This window comes from Solanum verrucosum, unplaced genomic scaffold, assembly GCF_900185275.1.
Source record: "Solanum verrucosum unplaced genomic scaffold, falcon-dt-bn FXZP01000093.1, whole genome shotgun sequence".
In the NCBI taxonomy this organism is placed as follows: Eukaryota; Viridiplantae; Streptophyta; class Magnoliopsida; order Solanales; family Solanaceae; genus Solanum; species Solanum verrucosum.
In genome coordinates this window covers 829,563-846,596 of record NW_026020065.1, presented here as the reverse complement: position 1 = coordinate 846,596, position 17,034 = coordinate 829,563, and the positions used below count along the sequence as shown (strand labels likewise).

The 17,034-nt window shown below is 32.4% G+C and overlaps 3 protein-coding genes across 5 annotated transcripts in view; 1 reads left to right on the top strand and 2 right to left on the bottom strand.

Annotated features, from left to right (window-relative positions):
* LOC125823765 (small ubiquitin-related modifier 1-like) overlaps positions 1–17,034 on the top strand; it is a 498,077-nt gene that overhangs the window by 74,288 nt on the left and 406,755 nt on the right. The window lies entirely within an intron of this gene.
* LOC125823741 (ABC transporter I family member 6, chloroplastic) overlaps positions 1–17,034 on the bottom strand; it is a 377,846-nt gene that overhangs the window by 289,691 nt on the left and 71,121 nt on the right. The window lies entirely within an intron of this gene.
* On the bottom strand, positions 600–8,643 carry LOC125823769 (uroporphyrinogen decarboxylase, chloroplastic). Its single transcript, XM_049503153.1, has 6 exons — positions 8,410–8,643; positions 5,914–6,035; positions 4,317–4,427; positions 3,946–4,134; positions 2,803–2,928; positions 600–1,396 (listed from the first exon to the last, which is right to left on the bottom strand). Exons 1-6 carry the CDS (start codon positions 8,519–8,521, stop codon positions 881–883), a joined length of 1,176 nt encoding a protein of 391 aa, XP_049359110.1. The 5' UTR covers positions 8,522–8,643; the 3' UTR covers positions 600–880.

Genomic DNA, 17,034 nt, shown 5'->3' with positions numbered 1-17,034 from the left:
ATCTAGTGGAGATCACCCCTGCATGGGTCTTGCGATGTGCAATCCAAATCTAGTCGGGTTCTAATGCAAACAAACCTGGGATATGCAACGATCTAGGCTAGGTACTTAACCGATGAAACCTAAAAGGAAGTTCTTCCTGATGCTTCTATACTAACTCTTTCTCAGGTTTCACTCTAATGTTAGGAGTTCCTTTGTTCTAAGCACCACATGTACATGAGAATTTTCCCCAATACACTAACATAACAGGAATAAATTAAAGTTTTTGCTAAGTTAGATGATGTATATTGTTGCAGCCATGGGATACTGTTGGTAGAAGCTGCCTAAAAAGAGGACCATTTTCTGTATATTTATCATACCTCGTTATACATTCACTATTGTATGTACCATATTGCATCTACATCCACAAAACAGCAAAATATACCAACTTTACTACTGGAAAATCCTATAGTTTAGCCCACTAGAAACACCTGACAACTACCTACTTCATCAAGAATACAATGAACAATACACCAATACATTCTTCATGCATACAACTGGGAGGGAGCAAGCAAACCACAGAGACGGATAGAAGAAAAAGAGAGAACGCAGCAGCAACCAACAAACAAAAAGTTCAGTGAGTTCAACTTTCAAAGTTTATCAGAGTTGAACTAGACTACTATCAGTCAAAAATCTACACTCAGATACACAATGAGAAAGCCTAGCTTCAACTTCAGACTCAAATAGATCTTAAATGCACATTCTAACAAAAATGCTCTGGAAATATTTGTTTCCCTGTTCACTCACAGGAATCACTAGATACAAGAGAAAAAATGAGGAGAAGAATGCTAGACCTTGTCGGAAATATGGAACAGGTTAAAATTGATAGTGATTTGATGTGCTTCTAATACCTAAGACCTTTGGCAACCTCAAAGAAGTGAGCAACATTTTCCTCAGGTGTACCTACTTTGATGCCATGTCCAAGGTTCAAAATATGTTTCCCTTTACCAGCTTTCTTCACTGTATCATTTATCCGGTTGGTAATAAATTCCTTGGAGCCAAAAAGCACTCCAGGATCCACATTACCTTGTATAGCCACATTAGGACCCAGTCGTCTCCTACCATCAGCCATATCAACTGTCCAGTCCAAACTGACTACATCTACTCCTGTCAAGGGTAGTCTCTCAAGCAAGCCACCTGATCCACTTGCATAAAGAATCAGAGGGAGATCAGGATGGGTTAGTTTCACTGCCTCAACTATCTGTTTTAAGTATGGTAGACTGAACTCCTCAAAATCGACTGGGCTTAGCTCTGTGGCCCATGAATCAAAGATCTGAACTGCTTGAGCTCCATGGTCAGCTTGGTAACGGATATATTTAGCCATTGAGGTTGCAAATATTTGAAGCAGCGAATGAAGGACCTGTATAGCAACAAAGTTGAAAACATTAAAACATAAATTGGCAGATCATAAGCTAGTAACATGTTTAAAGAATTGATACAGGTAGTTAATCTTGTTCCAGTGATTACAATTATAATCCATGTTTCCATTGATATAACCTCATGAAGGATAGATACTGTGTGTGTACTAACATGTATATCATGTCTCTTTTTCTTTTCCCAGGCGGAGTGGTGTGGAGGATGGATGTGCAGGGTCGTCTTAACATGTTAAGCAAATTCTCAACAGAAAAAAGGCAAATTTCTTAGAACAGCTAGGTATCCATAAAGACTGCATTCAGCCCCCTCAGGGTTTAAAAACAATGCAGGTCTTACTGTTATTAGCTTCCAGCAGAAAAGAAGAGAAATGAAGCAACTGAAATCTAAACCTCACACAAGCAACTAGACAAATAGAAGTGCCCTGAGTGCGATTTCCCTTTGCTGCTCCTTATTTCCATCACTTATCATTTTTTAGTTCACATTCTAGGAATCAAAACTTATTTTCCCCAAGATAGAACATGTTCCATGCCTCCTATTTTTAAAAAAAAATTGGGTTCAAGTGGAATATAACATAACGTATTTAGTGCTCTCTGAAATAGAATGGGTTAGCAAAAGAAAGTGTCCTTTCATTTTCTTTGTTTATTATTTTTTCCTTTTGGTGAATTTCCTAATGCATTTACTTGGTTACAAGCTTGAAGAGTGGAATCTGCATTCTTCACCTTGTGAGTTTGCAAAGGAAAACATCATACATCGACTGTCCTTTGACAAAATAAGCAATGAATTTCCACTTTTTCAAACTTTACGGAGCTGAGTGGCAGAGCTTGCCAAACCATAACCATGCGAAGTGAAAACTAAAGAAAGGGAAAGAACACAACAATATATTACCTATCTTCAGAAACCAACAAACCAACCTCAGGTGATTTTTTTGGGTGGTAATGGAACAACCGCTCACCCTACCTTTCACATTTAAAAAAAAAAAGAAAAAAAGAAGAAAAAAAAGCCAAAGAAATGATGCTCCCATGCCGATTGAGTACATCAGTTATCATATCCCCAGTGTAAGTGTTCAAATATCTACCCCGTCCCTATTTCTCAACAGAGAAAAAGTGTAACAGCAAATAGGATTAGGATCTACAAATCTTGGACACCCCAAATCCAAAAATGGAACTGCTTTTGAGAGAAACTCCAAGCAATAGTGGTTGACTTAAATCGTGCACTAAATCAAAATCTAACAGAATGTGAAGTATCCATCAACATTTCTTGACCTTTCTTAATACTGGAAGCAGGACAAGGGAAAATAAGATTCAACAAGATCAGGATTGGAAACATAATATATTCCAACTAATTAACAAACTATGATTGTCTCCGCAGGGCTTAGTAGCATCAGTAAATTACCTTGGGCTCCGCAAAAGCTAATCTCTTAATTTTTGTAAAGTTCTTAGAGGAACCACCTTCAACCACATATGATGCCAAGGTAAATGGTGCCCCAACGAAACCCAGAACTGCTGCTTGATTATTGACCTATCATAACAAAGACAAAGTACAAACTCTAATATAATTAACATGATAGCACAACAGGTGATAGTAAGTTGGTAACAGCAATAAGAGTGTTAACATTGTGGAATTCAAGCAAAGCCTTGAAGTTGTTTATTTCTCCATTTCAATTTTATGGCATTTTTTCCAGTTCAGGGTGTCCCAGAAGGGTTGACACTATTCAATTTATATATAACTTTCACAATTTTCAGGAATGCAAATAAAGTTGATGTGACATGTTCTCTATCAAATTAATTTTTCAACCAATTCTTAATACTTTATGCCATCACTAATCTATACTATTTGTTTTAATCAGTACTATCACTAATCAATATATAAACCACTGCATCTTAAACTCCATATCCAGTGTATTAATGGACGAAATAAACTTTTAAAAATCTTCGGCAGGGATTTCAAAACCGAAGGAGATATCAAAGATGTTGAATCTTTCAGTCAAGAGACTCTAAACTAATCATAGTTTGTATGTGCAGTACAAGTGTCTATAATACCATAAAATATAAAGAAAATGTGGGCATGGTGAAGTCTTAAGTTCCTGAACTTTTTTTTTTTTTTTTTTTGATAACCGAGAAATCCGTCTGTGACTCGCCCTTTTGGACCAATCACAGCCTTCTAAACTCGGTGGATGATGGGTCCGCCCCTCTACCCTTCTCCACTTAAATACCAGGCTTCGCTTTGCATGGTGTGGGGCTTGAACCTGCGACCTAAGCCACAAATCCTCCACCTTTTGCCACTTGAGCTAGGCCTTGGGGGCCTTAAGTTCCTGAACTTTGAAGATCTTAGACTACAAACATAAGCAGTTTTTACATTTTCCTAACATGATATACACGAATTTTCGTTAGGATGCAATAAGCTTTTCCTCGTTTGAGGATAACAAAATCACTCCATGTAAGGCTTATTTGCTCCTCTGGTATTTCACCCATAAAAGAAGGAAAATGTTCTTAACAAATAACCTCCAAAGTAACAAAATAGACATGAAATCCAGACCTCTTTCCGCAAAATTGTTAATGCTTCTCCAACATATGGAACTGATTCTTCAGGAATGAATTCTCTGACTTTCTCAACATCAGAAAGTGTTGTTGGTGGATCAAATATGACAGGACCCTTCCCCTTTATAATGTCAAAAGGGATGTTCATTCCAGAGAGTGGAGTAAGAATATCTGAAAACAAAATGACCTGCAAACATGAGAAAAAAAATTAAGAGCGAAAGAATAATCATCAATAGAGCTAAGAACAGTAGCTTGTCAAAAAAACATCAAAAGATGGGGATTCTTCTTAGGTAAAAGTAAAAAGAATGAAACACCAAATAATATACACAACACCAACACATGCTAAGATAGGACTGCATAGTTTCTCACCCCATCAGGCTGGAATACTTTCCATGGCTGCAGAGAGATTTCTACCACAAGATCTACATTTTCCGATCTCTCACGGAAGGATGGGTGCTTCTCACATAAGGTTTGATAACTCTACACAAAAGAAAAGGTGAATAATAAGATGCAAAATACAAAGATCTGAAAATCAAACAGGAGTAACGATAAATCCACCTAATCAAGCCACAAAACTCTTAACATAGAATAAAAAAACCAACGCAGCAGAACTCGAGCATTGGAACTTCTCAAGCTTTATGATCACTGAAAAGCCATGAATTAGGGGTGTACATGGCCGGGTTGGTTCGGATTTTTCAAATATCAAACCAAACCATTTGTGTCGGATTTTTAAATTTATAAACCAAACCAAACCAATAAAACTCAGGTTTTTCAACCTCGGGTTTTTTAGTTTTTCGGGTTGTTTCGGGTTTTTCCGGTAAAGTATTCATACAAACATATAATTTACTTGTACTTCAAATATTTCTTTAGTCCTACCAAAATACAACTATCTAAGATGTTTCTTAAAAATATAACACAATATAATATGATTAATGACACTAAAATATCCAACAAAAATAATAATCATGAAATCGCGTAAAACAAATATTGCAAATTAACAAGTCATAATGAAAATTATCATAATTTAAAAGTACTAAATCATGCTAAAATTAAGTTTAATAAGTATTAGTTACATGACTAAATATTAAAGAAAATTAAAATTAGATTATGTATTTTAATTGTCTAAACCAATGTAAAACTAAAGAACAAATATTCAATATTATTGTCACTCTTAGTGTTGAATTGATTTTCTTTTTGCATTAGTATTAATTTGATTTTGATTTAAACTTTATTATAATTACCAACATCTATGGACTATAATCTTTATTGGCCCATTCATAATTCTAAGTTTAAAACTTGAAATAATATATTAAAAGATAAAAACTATGGAAAAGTATAAGAAATATTTAAAAATTATATCAAAGTAAATATTTTTATGTATAAAATAAAATTTTAAAATTATATATATAAATTCGGGTTAGTTTGGTCTCGGGTTGGTTTTTTTTAGTTAAAACCAAACCAACCCAAATATAGTCGGGATTTTTTTTTCAAAACCAAACCAAGTCAAACCAAACCACTAGTCGGGTTTTTTTTTCGGGTTGACTCGGTTTGCGTTTTGGTTCGGTTTTCGGTTCGGTTTTGTACACCCCTACCATGAATTTCTAGTTGAAGTGTGTTGAAACATCCAACAAATAGGATTTACAAGTTCCAAACTTTTCTTTTCACCAGCCTTTTTTTTCGTAATTTCAAACAAAGCAGAAAGAATTGGTCATTCCATCCCCGTGCAAGCAGCTGATCAGTAATAGAAATGCATTTTAGGTACATCAATTAGAAGGCATATGAGAATTAATGTCTTTCCATACAGACAATGTTTGAGTTTCCTATTCATAGCCATTTATGCAAGGTACATCATCTCTTGCAGTTCCAATTACATGAGTAAGTCAAATTTGTAACACAGTATGTAGTTGATATTTCACAGATTAGAAGTTCAGGATATGCAAAAAGTAAAATTGAACTATAAACCTGCCTTCATGTACCTCCCTGCTTGTCTCATAAGCCAAACAGGAGGCCTTTCTACTTCTTTACCCCGAACAGCATCAAGCAACAAAGGCTCTGTTGCATTTATAGTTTTTGGTTCAGCAACAGTTCCTGAATTAAAAGCACATCAATCACATGACCATGTAGAAAACAGAATAGAAATCTATTTTTAAAAATGGGAAAATAGAGTAGGGTTCAAGTCATGAAAGATAAGCACAATAAACCTAACTTGTGCTAAAGTAACACAAGAGACACTAGCCACAGATTCAGAAGCAAGGACAATCTAAAGAATATGTAGGTTTACTTTCAATAGCTCAATGTTCGAGAATAGGATAATGCTCATTCATTTAGCTCGTTACAAAAATATATTAGGTGATGAATATGATCAATTCTCATTAAGTTTGACAAATATGTAATTTTCAACCGAGTTGAAGAAGTGATCACCAAAAACATGGAACAAGGTGTATGCAATACTTCTATATGTTTTTCATCTAAGAGAATAGGTTATAATGCACTATAGTCCCTTAAAGTATTGCTTGCTTAGCAATTTTCCCTCAAACTAATTCTCTAGCATTTTCCTATTACTCTCACTTTGTGATAGCCCCATGGTCGTTAAATCTAACATAAGCCCTTTGGGAGTGTCATTGAGGGTAAACATGGCAAGCCATTCCTATAAGGGAGTGTCATTCCAGGTAAAATGGGAATATCTGAAATCAGAACTTATAAAATATAGAAAAACAGCATCCATTTTTTATCAGTAAAAACTGACAAGTAATACACATTATTGAAACAGAGGGAGTATTTTCTTGATCAAGTAAATAAAAACTGGAGTTAGCATTTGTAGACCACCACATAATGACACTATTAACTTAAAACGGAAAGCCCCTATATGCTTGAATTTAGTGGAAAACAAGTGCCAGATTAGGTTTGTCCTTGTGGAACTATCCTGTGTATTATTTATTTTAAAGACACAAACTTTGACATCTTTCTTTGTAGCTTTTTTAGAAGCTTTATGACATTGTTTGCTCCATATGTGATTACTTTTCTTTGGTTGTATAAGACTAGGCTTCTGTTTTGTTGTTTAACTAGAATTCACAAAAAAAAAAAAGTATCAATCAGGCAAAAAGGACTTTGCTATATGCATCCTAGTTTCCATATTGCTCAATCAGGCACGTTCATTCCAGTGCTAAACCGTTTGTCCTTTATGGAAAATCAGGGACTCTGATCTCACAAATATCTATGCAGTGACCAAACTAAAACTAATCTCACTAAGTCTTAATTCCATCAAATTGGTATTACCTATATGAATCATTTGTTTCCTTTGTATTCTGTTCCTAGCTAAGACCAAATTCATTGGGAGAGATTATATGTCTTTTGAGACAACTATGCGAGAGTACTATAGCTCTACCCAGTCTTACTAGCCCTTCCAAATACTATTGTATCACATTTATGAACAGAACCATCTCAGGCTAATTCAAAAAATCTCTGCTTAACAGAAAAAAACAGGAAACTAAAGTGATCTGTTTTGGAGGAGAAAATACCAAGTAAAACAATGTAAGAGAAATTTGTAACTACTACTAACTTAATTTTTGCCTAAAGAACAAATAGGTTTTCTTCAGCTTCAGTCAATTGATCCTAACCAAATTTGAAGACAGCAATGCCACCATTTTGACGAATATTCAGAAGCATATTCGAAAAAAGCCCTAACATACTATGGTATAACTTAATAAGCTTAAAATAATCGAGTTTCCATATTGCTCAATCAGGCACGTTCATTCCAGTGCTAAATTGTTTGTCTTTTATGGAAAATCAAGGACTCTAATTCTCACAAATATCCATGCAGTGACCAAACTAAAACTAATCTCACTAAGTCTTAATTCCATCAAATTGGTATCTATCACCTATATGAATCATTTGTTTCCTTTGTATTCTTCTCTTTGCTAAGACCAAATTCATTGGGAGAGATTATATGTCTTTTGAGACAACTACGTGCGAGTAATTTAGCTCTACCCAGTCTTACTAGCCCTTCAAAATATTATTGTATCACATTTATGAACAGAACCTTCTCAGGCTAATTCAAAAAAATTCTGCTTAAAAGAAAAAAACAGGACACTAAAGTGATCTGTTTCGGAGGAGAAAATACCAAGTAAAACAATGTAAGAGAAATTTGTAACTACTACTAAAACTTAATTTTTGCCTAAAGAACAAATAGGTTCTCTTCAGGTTCAGTCAATTGATCATAACCAAATTTTAAGACAGCAATGCCACCATTTTGACGAATATTCAGAAGCATATTCGAAAAAGGTCCTAACAAACTAAGGTATAACTTAATAAGCTTAAAATAATCGAAAGAAATTAGTACATAGAGACGACATTAGCAATCAGAAACAGAAAGGCGTTGATCTGGTGAAACAAAGTTGCATTTGAAATATGAAGAATATAAGAGTAGCAATTAGCTTAAAGTCAAAGCGGTTGAAACAATTACCTCCAACGGAACAAGAGATTCTGGGCTTGAAATTAGAGCGAGAAGAAGAAGATGGAAATGCAGACTTAGATGAAATTGAGAAAGAGGAGAGTGAGCTGTAAATACAAGACATGATTTCCAAGGGGATTTACAGGAAATTGCTTCGCATTTGAAAGAGTTGATAAACTGGGTTTTGGGCGAAAGGAAAAGATAAAAAGGAAATTGGAGTAGTTGACAAAGGAGATAACTTTGTAGAGATAAGATGACAGGAAAATCTGTATGGGCCTTCATCCGACCCTACAATTTTTTAAAAATATTTATTTCTTTTCATCTTATATTCATTGATCCATGATTAATGTATAAATTAGTGAAAAATTTGAAATCATGGATCAATAAATATAAGATGAAAGAAATAAAGACCTTAAAAAAATTGTACGTTCGGATTGTTGGTAATTAGGGGTGGATTAGGTGTTTCAAGTGACACGATTTTGTAGGAAAATTTTATTAAATAAGTATAAAACACTAAAAATCAAAATAAAAAATAAATGTTATATAAAATAAAGTGACACTCCTTATACCAAAGAGGGGCGTAGCTTGTTTGGTCAGGTTATCTTAACTTCTTGTTACTTGTTGGGGGTTTGAACCTCAATAACATTTTTTTCTTTCTTAGTTAATTTTTTCAATTCAAATTTATGTTGCTACACACATAAAAATGCTAAAAAAAAAAACCAAATTTTAATATAACATTATAATTTTTTATTTTTTATTTTAAAATGTGACATCGCTTATGAAAAATCATGTGTATTGATTTGTCGGGTTGTGCTCCAATCTTTCGAGAATTCAATTTTTGTTGTGAGGTCAATTGATTTGTCGGATTGGGAGCAGTGAAGAGTTTAAAAATTGATTTGAGAAGATAAAAATGAAAAGATTTTGGTAATGTTAATAAAGTGTAAGAAAATCTTACATTTTAGAAAGTGTCAGAAAAACTTATATTTTATAAAGTGTAAGAAAAAATTACACTTTATAAGTGGAAAAAAAAATTCCGTTTTATGTTAAAATATAGACGTTAACAGACTAACATTTGCCGTTTATATTTTTGGATAAAACGGAAGAAAAAAACTACACTAAGCTTATTTTAGTTACTTTTTTAGAATTGTGACTTATTTTGATCAATTTTATCTCTTTGTGGCTCAAATAGGTTCTGGACTCTTCCATGGCTCCACTTGTACTACTCACACTTCTTTCTCTTTTTCTTATTTTTATGAGTTAAACTAGTACTTAGTTTTTAGTTTAAAGCTAGATCATAATTTATAAAAAAAATTTAATTTTATATCAAGTCAAACTATACTATATAAAATGGAATAGAGGGAGTATAAAATATGATTAAAATTTTTGTTACTCACTTTAACTTTGTAGGGATTAAAATATTTCAATTATAGTAGCTTATTGTTCATCATATACCTCCTTTTAGGAGTGTGCAGAAATCGAACCGAAAAAACGTTATTGAGTTATTGGGTTAACATGTTTTTAATAGTTTTATAAAGAAAAATTATTGGGTTATCCATTCAGTTTCAATTTTTAGCATTGAGTTATTAGGTAAACCGATAATCCATTAAGATGGTAGTAATTATAAATTTTTTTGAGAAGATACATCATGAATATCTTCGCTAGTCTTGTCACTATCATCTTCAAGGGTTTGAAGAAGTTCTGAGCTTCTCTGAGGCCTCTCAGTCTCTCTTCGCGCCGCTGCCGCCGCCTCCATGGCGTTTTCCTCCTCTATCGACATTGATTATATACTTGTATACTAAATGTCAAATTAGAACTCTTGTTTCTTCTGCAGAGTAAAATAAACGAGAAAAGTAGATTAATACAACATTGATAGAGCAATTGATTGTATTTATATGTATCAACTTTTATGTATTCATAGATCATTACCCATAAATTTGTGCATGATACATTACTATTTATAACTTTAACTTCAGGATAAAGAGATCTGATAATGAAAGCTATGGAATTACATGTATTGTGTTGTATACTCGATTTTTTAATTTGTGATCTCGAGATGGATATATTACTCATGATACATTACTATTTCTAAAATATTTAGTAAATTGCTAAGTACTGTAATCCTACCTGATACATTAAAGTAGTAAAGATTGCTCATAAGGTGTTTGATTTTAGATTGATACATTATTGTGTAATAGTTATTACGTATTAGATACATGTAACATTAATTTGTATAAATGTATCAAGATAATAAAAATTGATTTGTTTTTTGTAGATAGATATCTTACTCATGATAAATTACTATTCCTAAAATATTTAGTAAAAATTATTAAGTACCGTAATCCTACCAGATACATTAGAGAAGCATAAATTGTCCGTAAAGTGTTTGATTTTAGATCGATACATTACTGTGCGATAGTTATTAAGTATCAAATACATGTAGTGTAAACTTGTATGAATGTATCATTGACAAAGAATGAGTATTTAACAGTAATTTGTATGAATGTATCATGACCATTAATGTATATCAAATACGTGTGATACACGTTAGTCATTAATGTATCAAATACATGTAGTATTAATTTTAATGTATGATTTCTGATCAAGAAAGTGGCATGATATTTACTATTTATCTACCTTAGTATGTTTGTGAAGTATTGCAGCTTAATTATTTGTGAGTGATCCATAAGACAATGTTAATTCATAAATCAAATAACAAATCTATACATGGGATAGTGCTGATATATAACATCTGATATATAAGATTCTTTTCTTATATGCTTAAAAAGAAAAAAAATGTAAAATTAAATAACAAATTCATAAATCACACAATTATTTTGTTGTCCTTGCTAATCAATCTCTCACAAAGCGTAACAACTGGAAACAATTCAAACTTCAAATTTCTTCTCCCAAATTATCTAAAATTCTTTCAATTTTGATTCCAAATTGTCAAAAATTTGAACAGATACATCATGAATATCTTGATTTTATTGAGATATTCAGACATCTAATAAAGTGTATTTGTATTGGTTGTCAATATAAAGTTTTGACTTCTTCCGAATGTAGTAGAAAATTGCATCAATGTGTTGCACAATGAATCATAATAATTGAAATATAAAAGCTAAAAAAGATAAATATCATAATGTGATTCATAATGTGATACATAATGAAGTAGTCAACATTGTCACTGGTATGTATCATACACCTATTATTTAACGTGATACACAGTGCTCCAATTATACAACATTATAGTTTGTGTATCAAGATTACTATTGGGTAATATATACATAGTCTTCTTAGTTGGAGAAGACTGTACAAACATTAAAGAGTGTAGATACATAATACACAACTGATTTGGTATTGTCAATACCTTTTAAATTTGAATAAGATTGAAGATATATTATAGAACTTGATACATGTAAATGATACATTATGTAGTGTATCCTATGATGACCAATCAATTCATTCCGATTCTTCAAAAAATTTATTGTCCTGGTGATTCATATTATTTTATGTATCAACCTAGTACATTTAAATCGTGATACATAGAAATACGAGAACATCAATTTATCAATAATGCATTAGAATTTTGAAACAACTTATAAAGACAATACTAAACATCAAAATACAGTAAATATATAGAAAATGTGTGCCTTGAGTAGTGTGGATCGAGAAATTGCAAATGCAACTTTTCTATCCTTTTTGGGGTTTTTTTCCCACATTCGCCTTAGAAAATGAAATTTCATCCTTCTTCGACTTCGGCTTCTTAATATTTTGATTCATCATTGTTAATGGATCATGCAACCTTTTGGATTTGTTTTCAGCCCAATCATCATCATCAAAATCATAAACGCGATCAATGTTAGATAGGTTCAATTGGATAATCCCAATACTAAAAGAAGGAACATCATATATATGTACCAAGAAATTTATAATTCAAAATAAAAAAAAATAAAAAGGAAGAATTGTACGATGGAGAAGATGAAAACTACCTTATTCAAGAAGTTGAGTTTGATTGACTGGAGAGAGAAAGATTTGAAATTCGAATTGAACTGAAAAAAATAACCGATGAGATTATGGGAGTGAAAATAGGGAGAGATTGAAGGAGTGAAAATAGGAATGGAAAACGTGGGTATGGGAGTTGAGGACTTATTTATCCGGATGATTGGGTTTTTGGGGGAAAAGAAGGGGTTTTGTAATATTTTAGAATGGTAGGGAATAAAAGAAAATATGGTAAATAAAAATATGTATATAGGTAATTTTTCTTTATTTTATGAGCATTTTCTTATTGGGTAAATAAAAAACCGAATCATTAACGACTAAAAATCAATAAATCGAAAATCGATAAGAAATATCTTATCGGTTTGTTATTGGTTTAACATATTTAAAAATAAAAAATTGATAAATCAAATCAATAATATATAAAATCGAATCAAACCGATCGATGCACACCCCTACCTCCTTTAAAGACCTCGAGTAGGCTTAAATATTCTCCAATATTCTCGCTTATTTGAAGAGGCAAGCATTCATTATTATTATTTTTGAATTTATTCTCTTCATTAGTTTTTAGGCTTTTAATTTCTTCTCCAATTTTTTTTTTGTCCCTGCAAGTATTTTCAATAAATCCTGATGCTCGCGCACTTCTCCGATCACTCCAATATGTAGAAACGTCAATTCCGGATAATATGCCACTCGAATAAACGGAGGTCTAGAGCTCTCATAATTGTGTTTTAAAAATAGGGAGAAAGACTGAAAATCGTAGGGGACTAATCTTAAAAGGCCTGAAAATCGTTCATCACTAGCGAGCCCAATGGGTGGCAACCGCATTGAAGAAAAAAATGAATTTTTAGAATTGTTTATAAGGGTCACGATCGCGATGAACAAAATGCTAGGCACCAACAAACCAAAAAAAAAAATCAGCTAAAGCTCTGATGTTCGATTGGGTGCTCTGAATTCATCAGAGACCCCGTGGGCCCAAGAACCTACCTTACCCCACCAAATTCAACATTATAGACTCAACGGAACCATAAAAACTTTCATTGGAGGTCGTCTTGGTAAGAAGTGGCCCCATACCACATGGTCCCATTTTAGCTAAAATCCACAAAAAAGGTCGAAATGATCCTGAAAACCTCCAAACACAAACCAAAGGTCTTTCTAGACAAAAATCAACATTTCAAAGGTAATAGAACTGTCAAAATTTCATTCTGACGCTGTCTATCTGAAGTTTCGATCAACATCCTTCAAAAGCTCCAAAACACGAAACTTGCACAAACTCAAATGAACGATCAGGAGACCGAGCTCTTAGTCCCACCAAGTCATAAATGACTTGAAATCGCTATAGAAAATCTCTAAACGTTGAAAAGATTGGAAAATAAAGGAAATGACCTTGAGGGTCATTATAGAGTTTTAGACATTTTGCACCACCTAGCTTAAAAGGGCAGTGTTGTGATATGAAGATGTAAGCTATTTTTAGTGAGTTAGTCAGGTTGTTAAGATCAGTAAAGGTAAAGTAGTCGTTGCACTGTGTTAGTGGTAATAACCTATCCACTAGATAGTTAGTCATGGTAGTTACTAATTGGAAGAATCTATATATATCATTTTTCCTCTCTGTATTAAGTAGTTATACGTTTTAACACCGAAATTAATTTGGTTGTTCAAATTTGGCAGCTCTAAAAGAATATATAATCATTTGTCGCTCAACAAAGAAGCCATTTAAATATATCCATCATTTTCAACTTGTATTTTTCGGTTGAAAGTTTAGAATACTCATTACAATGTGATTTTAATATAACTTATACAATATGTACTATTTGTATTGGACATACGTGCAACACAGGTATTTAGAACTAGTATAAGACCAAATGCCTAAAAATGTGTCTTAGAGTTTAAAATGGGTCGAAGACCCAAAATTATCTAATTTCCAGGTCCTTGTAAACCTTGCTTTAATTTTGTTATCATTATTTCAAATTGTATTTTAGTCATCCTATTTGGTCCCATCCTATTTCTATTGTAATGTCTTGTAATATAATTATTGTTGACTTCTATTAGAATGTAATCTAAATAAATTTTGTCATTGCAACTTATTCTTAAAGTCTCTTTACTTCTTAATAAATTGTTCAATTATCGAATCTCGAATATCAATCAAATTTGCCTATCACTTGTTTAAGTTCTTAAAAATGAATTCAAAAGGACTCTTCTTCACGACTCAAAAGAAAGGCTTTCCTTTTCGAATTAATTCAAATCTTACCTTGACTTATCATTTCCCTTAATAAAACTAGACAAGTTTTTCCTAAATCAATTAAAATTAGCCCAAAAAGATTTATTTGTTGTTAACTACATGTTTGTGGACACTTGTAAGTGCGTAAAATCTTCCTTTTAAGTGTCATCGCAACCATTACCCGGATCTTTGAATTCTGAAAAAAAATTATGTTTAAGTTTTTTGAAATTTCATAAAAGGTTTTCTTCATTTCCTTTAAAATATCAAGTGGCGACTCTGTTTCAAATTCAAAGAAGTAAGTTTGAGACTTTAAACTATATTTTCAATTATTTTTTCAACTTCTCTTTTCAACATATTGTTTCCAAGCATAAACCCTATCAAGTATCAACCAATAAACTAGATAAATTACTCAATAGCAGTTGAAGAACACAATAAGATTGTTAGGTAGCCCATAACTTTAGATTTATTTTATCTCATTGAGAACATAAAAATACGTTCTTCCTAAGTTGAAGTTCACTATTTCATTTCTTTTTATTTTAGTTAGTTCATCATTTCAAATTTGGATTTCTATTCCTTGTTTAAATAATTCACATTCGATAGGTGAATTTTAGTCATTATATAATTACTTAACGACCGCATACCTTGGGTGAGCGTTTGTCTACAACAACATCACTGAGGAGGTTTACATTAACCCTGCATTGTCTTGATGGTTATGGTATATTTGCCTTCAACTTGAACTTATTTGTCATCATCAAGTCGAACCTCACCTTTTGTGACTCATCGAGGTCTCTAAATAAAGACCTTATGTTGGTCATATGATTCAAACATGTTTTATCAATAATTCCAACATTATCAAGAATGTTAGTAAATGGAGAATGAGCAATGAATAACTTGCTTTCATCGTCTGATTTCTCTAAGAAATTTGCATGATTCTGCTCATCTTTTTGCTTAGTTGAACAATATGCTTTAGAATGGCCAGACTTATTGTAATACCAACATTGAAAGTCACTCTTGGGCTGATGTATTTCATTGAATTGACTTTTGCTTGTATTGCAACCACGAAATCTGCCTCTTCTTCTACCTCCGCCAGAAAAATTTGAGGATATTTCTTTGGAGAAAGATGAGTCCACTTTCACCTGGGGAATGCTTTTTCTTCAATTTTCTCATCAGACCCGTATGACTATCTTCATGAGCTAACAAAGAACCCATTAATTCATCAAATAAATAATTAGAGAAATCCTTGGTTTCTTTAATAACAACAATCACGTGCTAAAAATTATTGGTTAAAGACCTCAACGCCTTTGTTACAACAATTTCCTAGGCAACAGAGAGGGGGGAAACATAAAAATAATTAAAAAAAACTCATGGTTGATATCATAGTTAGAAAGATAAAGTGTCATAAGAGTTCGTCTTGTTGCAACTACCAATGAGAGTGGCAAAACTAAAGGTGACTAGGTTCAACTAAATTAACAAGGTCCAACAAATCTAAGAAGTAATGTATTTTCAAGAAATTTTGAACAAGTTTGAGGAATGAGACAAGGAGAAGAATCAAATTGATACGGGGCAACACATTTTTGAATTTGTCACAAGTACAAAGAAGAAGGGCTCCACTCAACTTTGTTTCTTCTTTTATTTTATCATTTTACTAGTATCCAATATGAAAAAAGGGGTGATATATGTTAGAATATGCACAACAGAAGCTATATTCAGGATCACAAATCTTACATGTAGACTAAAAATATAACATGAACGAATTTAGAAGAAGACTAACTTGTTGAAACTTCTACAAAAGTCGTCCAGATGCCAAGGATCCAGAGCTACGATCTTCTCCTATTTCCTGATTGTTACTACCAAGTTACTTGTGTGGGTAAGTATTACTTGTTTTAAAGGATGATTTCTTTCATGCCACATCCGGCCTATTTATACTAGTTTTCCAACTCAAGAATGAATAGAAAAAACCAAATAAATTTCAGCCTTAATGAGCAATTAAGAGGATCATTCAAAATGAGAATAAATTGAGATTAATACAAAAAAGTTTTCATCCATTTAAGGCCAAACATTTTTGTCATTAACTCAATATTTGACTCTCAAATAATTCATCCTTTAAAGAAGATCAACAATAAAATTAATTTGTCCTTCTTTTCAAACTCGGTCAATTAATCAGGCATAGTAGGGACCGTAGATATATTTAATAGAGGCTTTTAATTACGACAATAATTCTCAAATGAACGAATTAACCATATCGCAATAAATTACAAATTAATCCATTAAAAATCTGTAATTGCACTCCTCGATTTAATTTCAAAATCTACCACTACATCTTATTTAACCCCCCGTGTTAGAATTACTGACACCAATCAATTAAATCAAATTTTATGAAAATTTAATTCATTGACTAAATTAATCCTTTATTATATTTACTT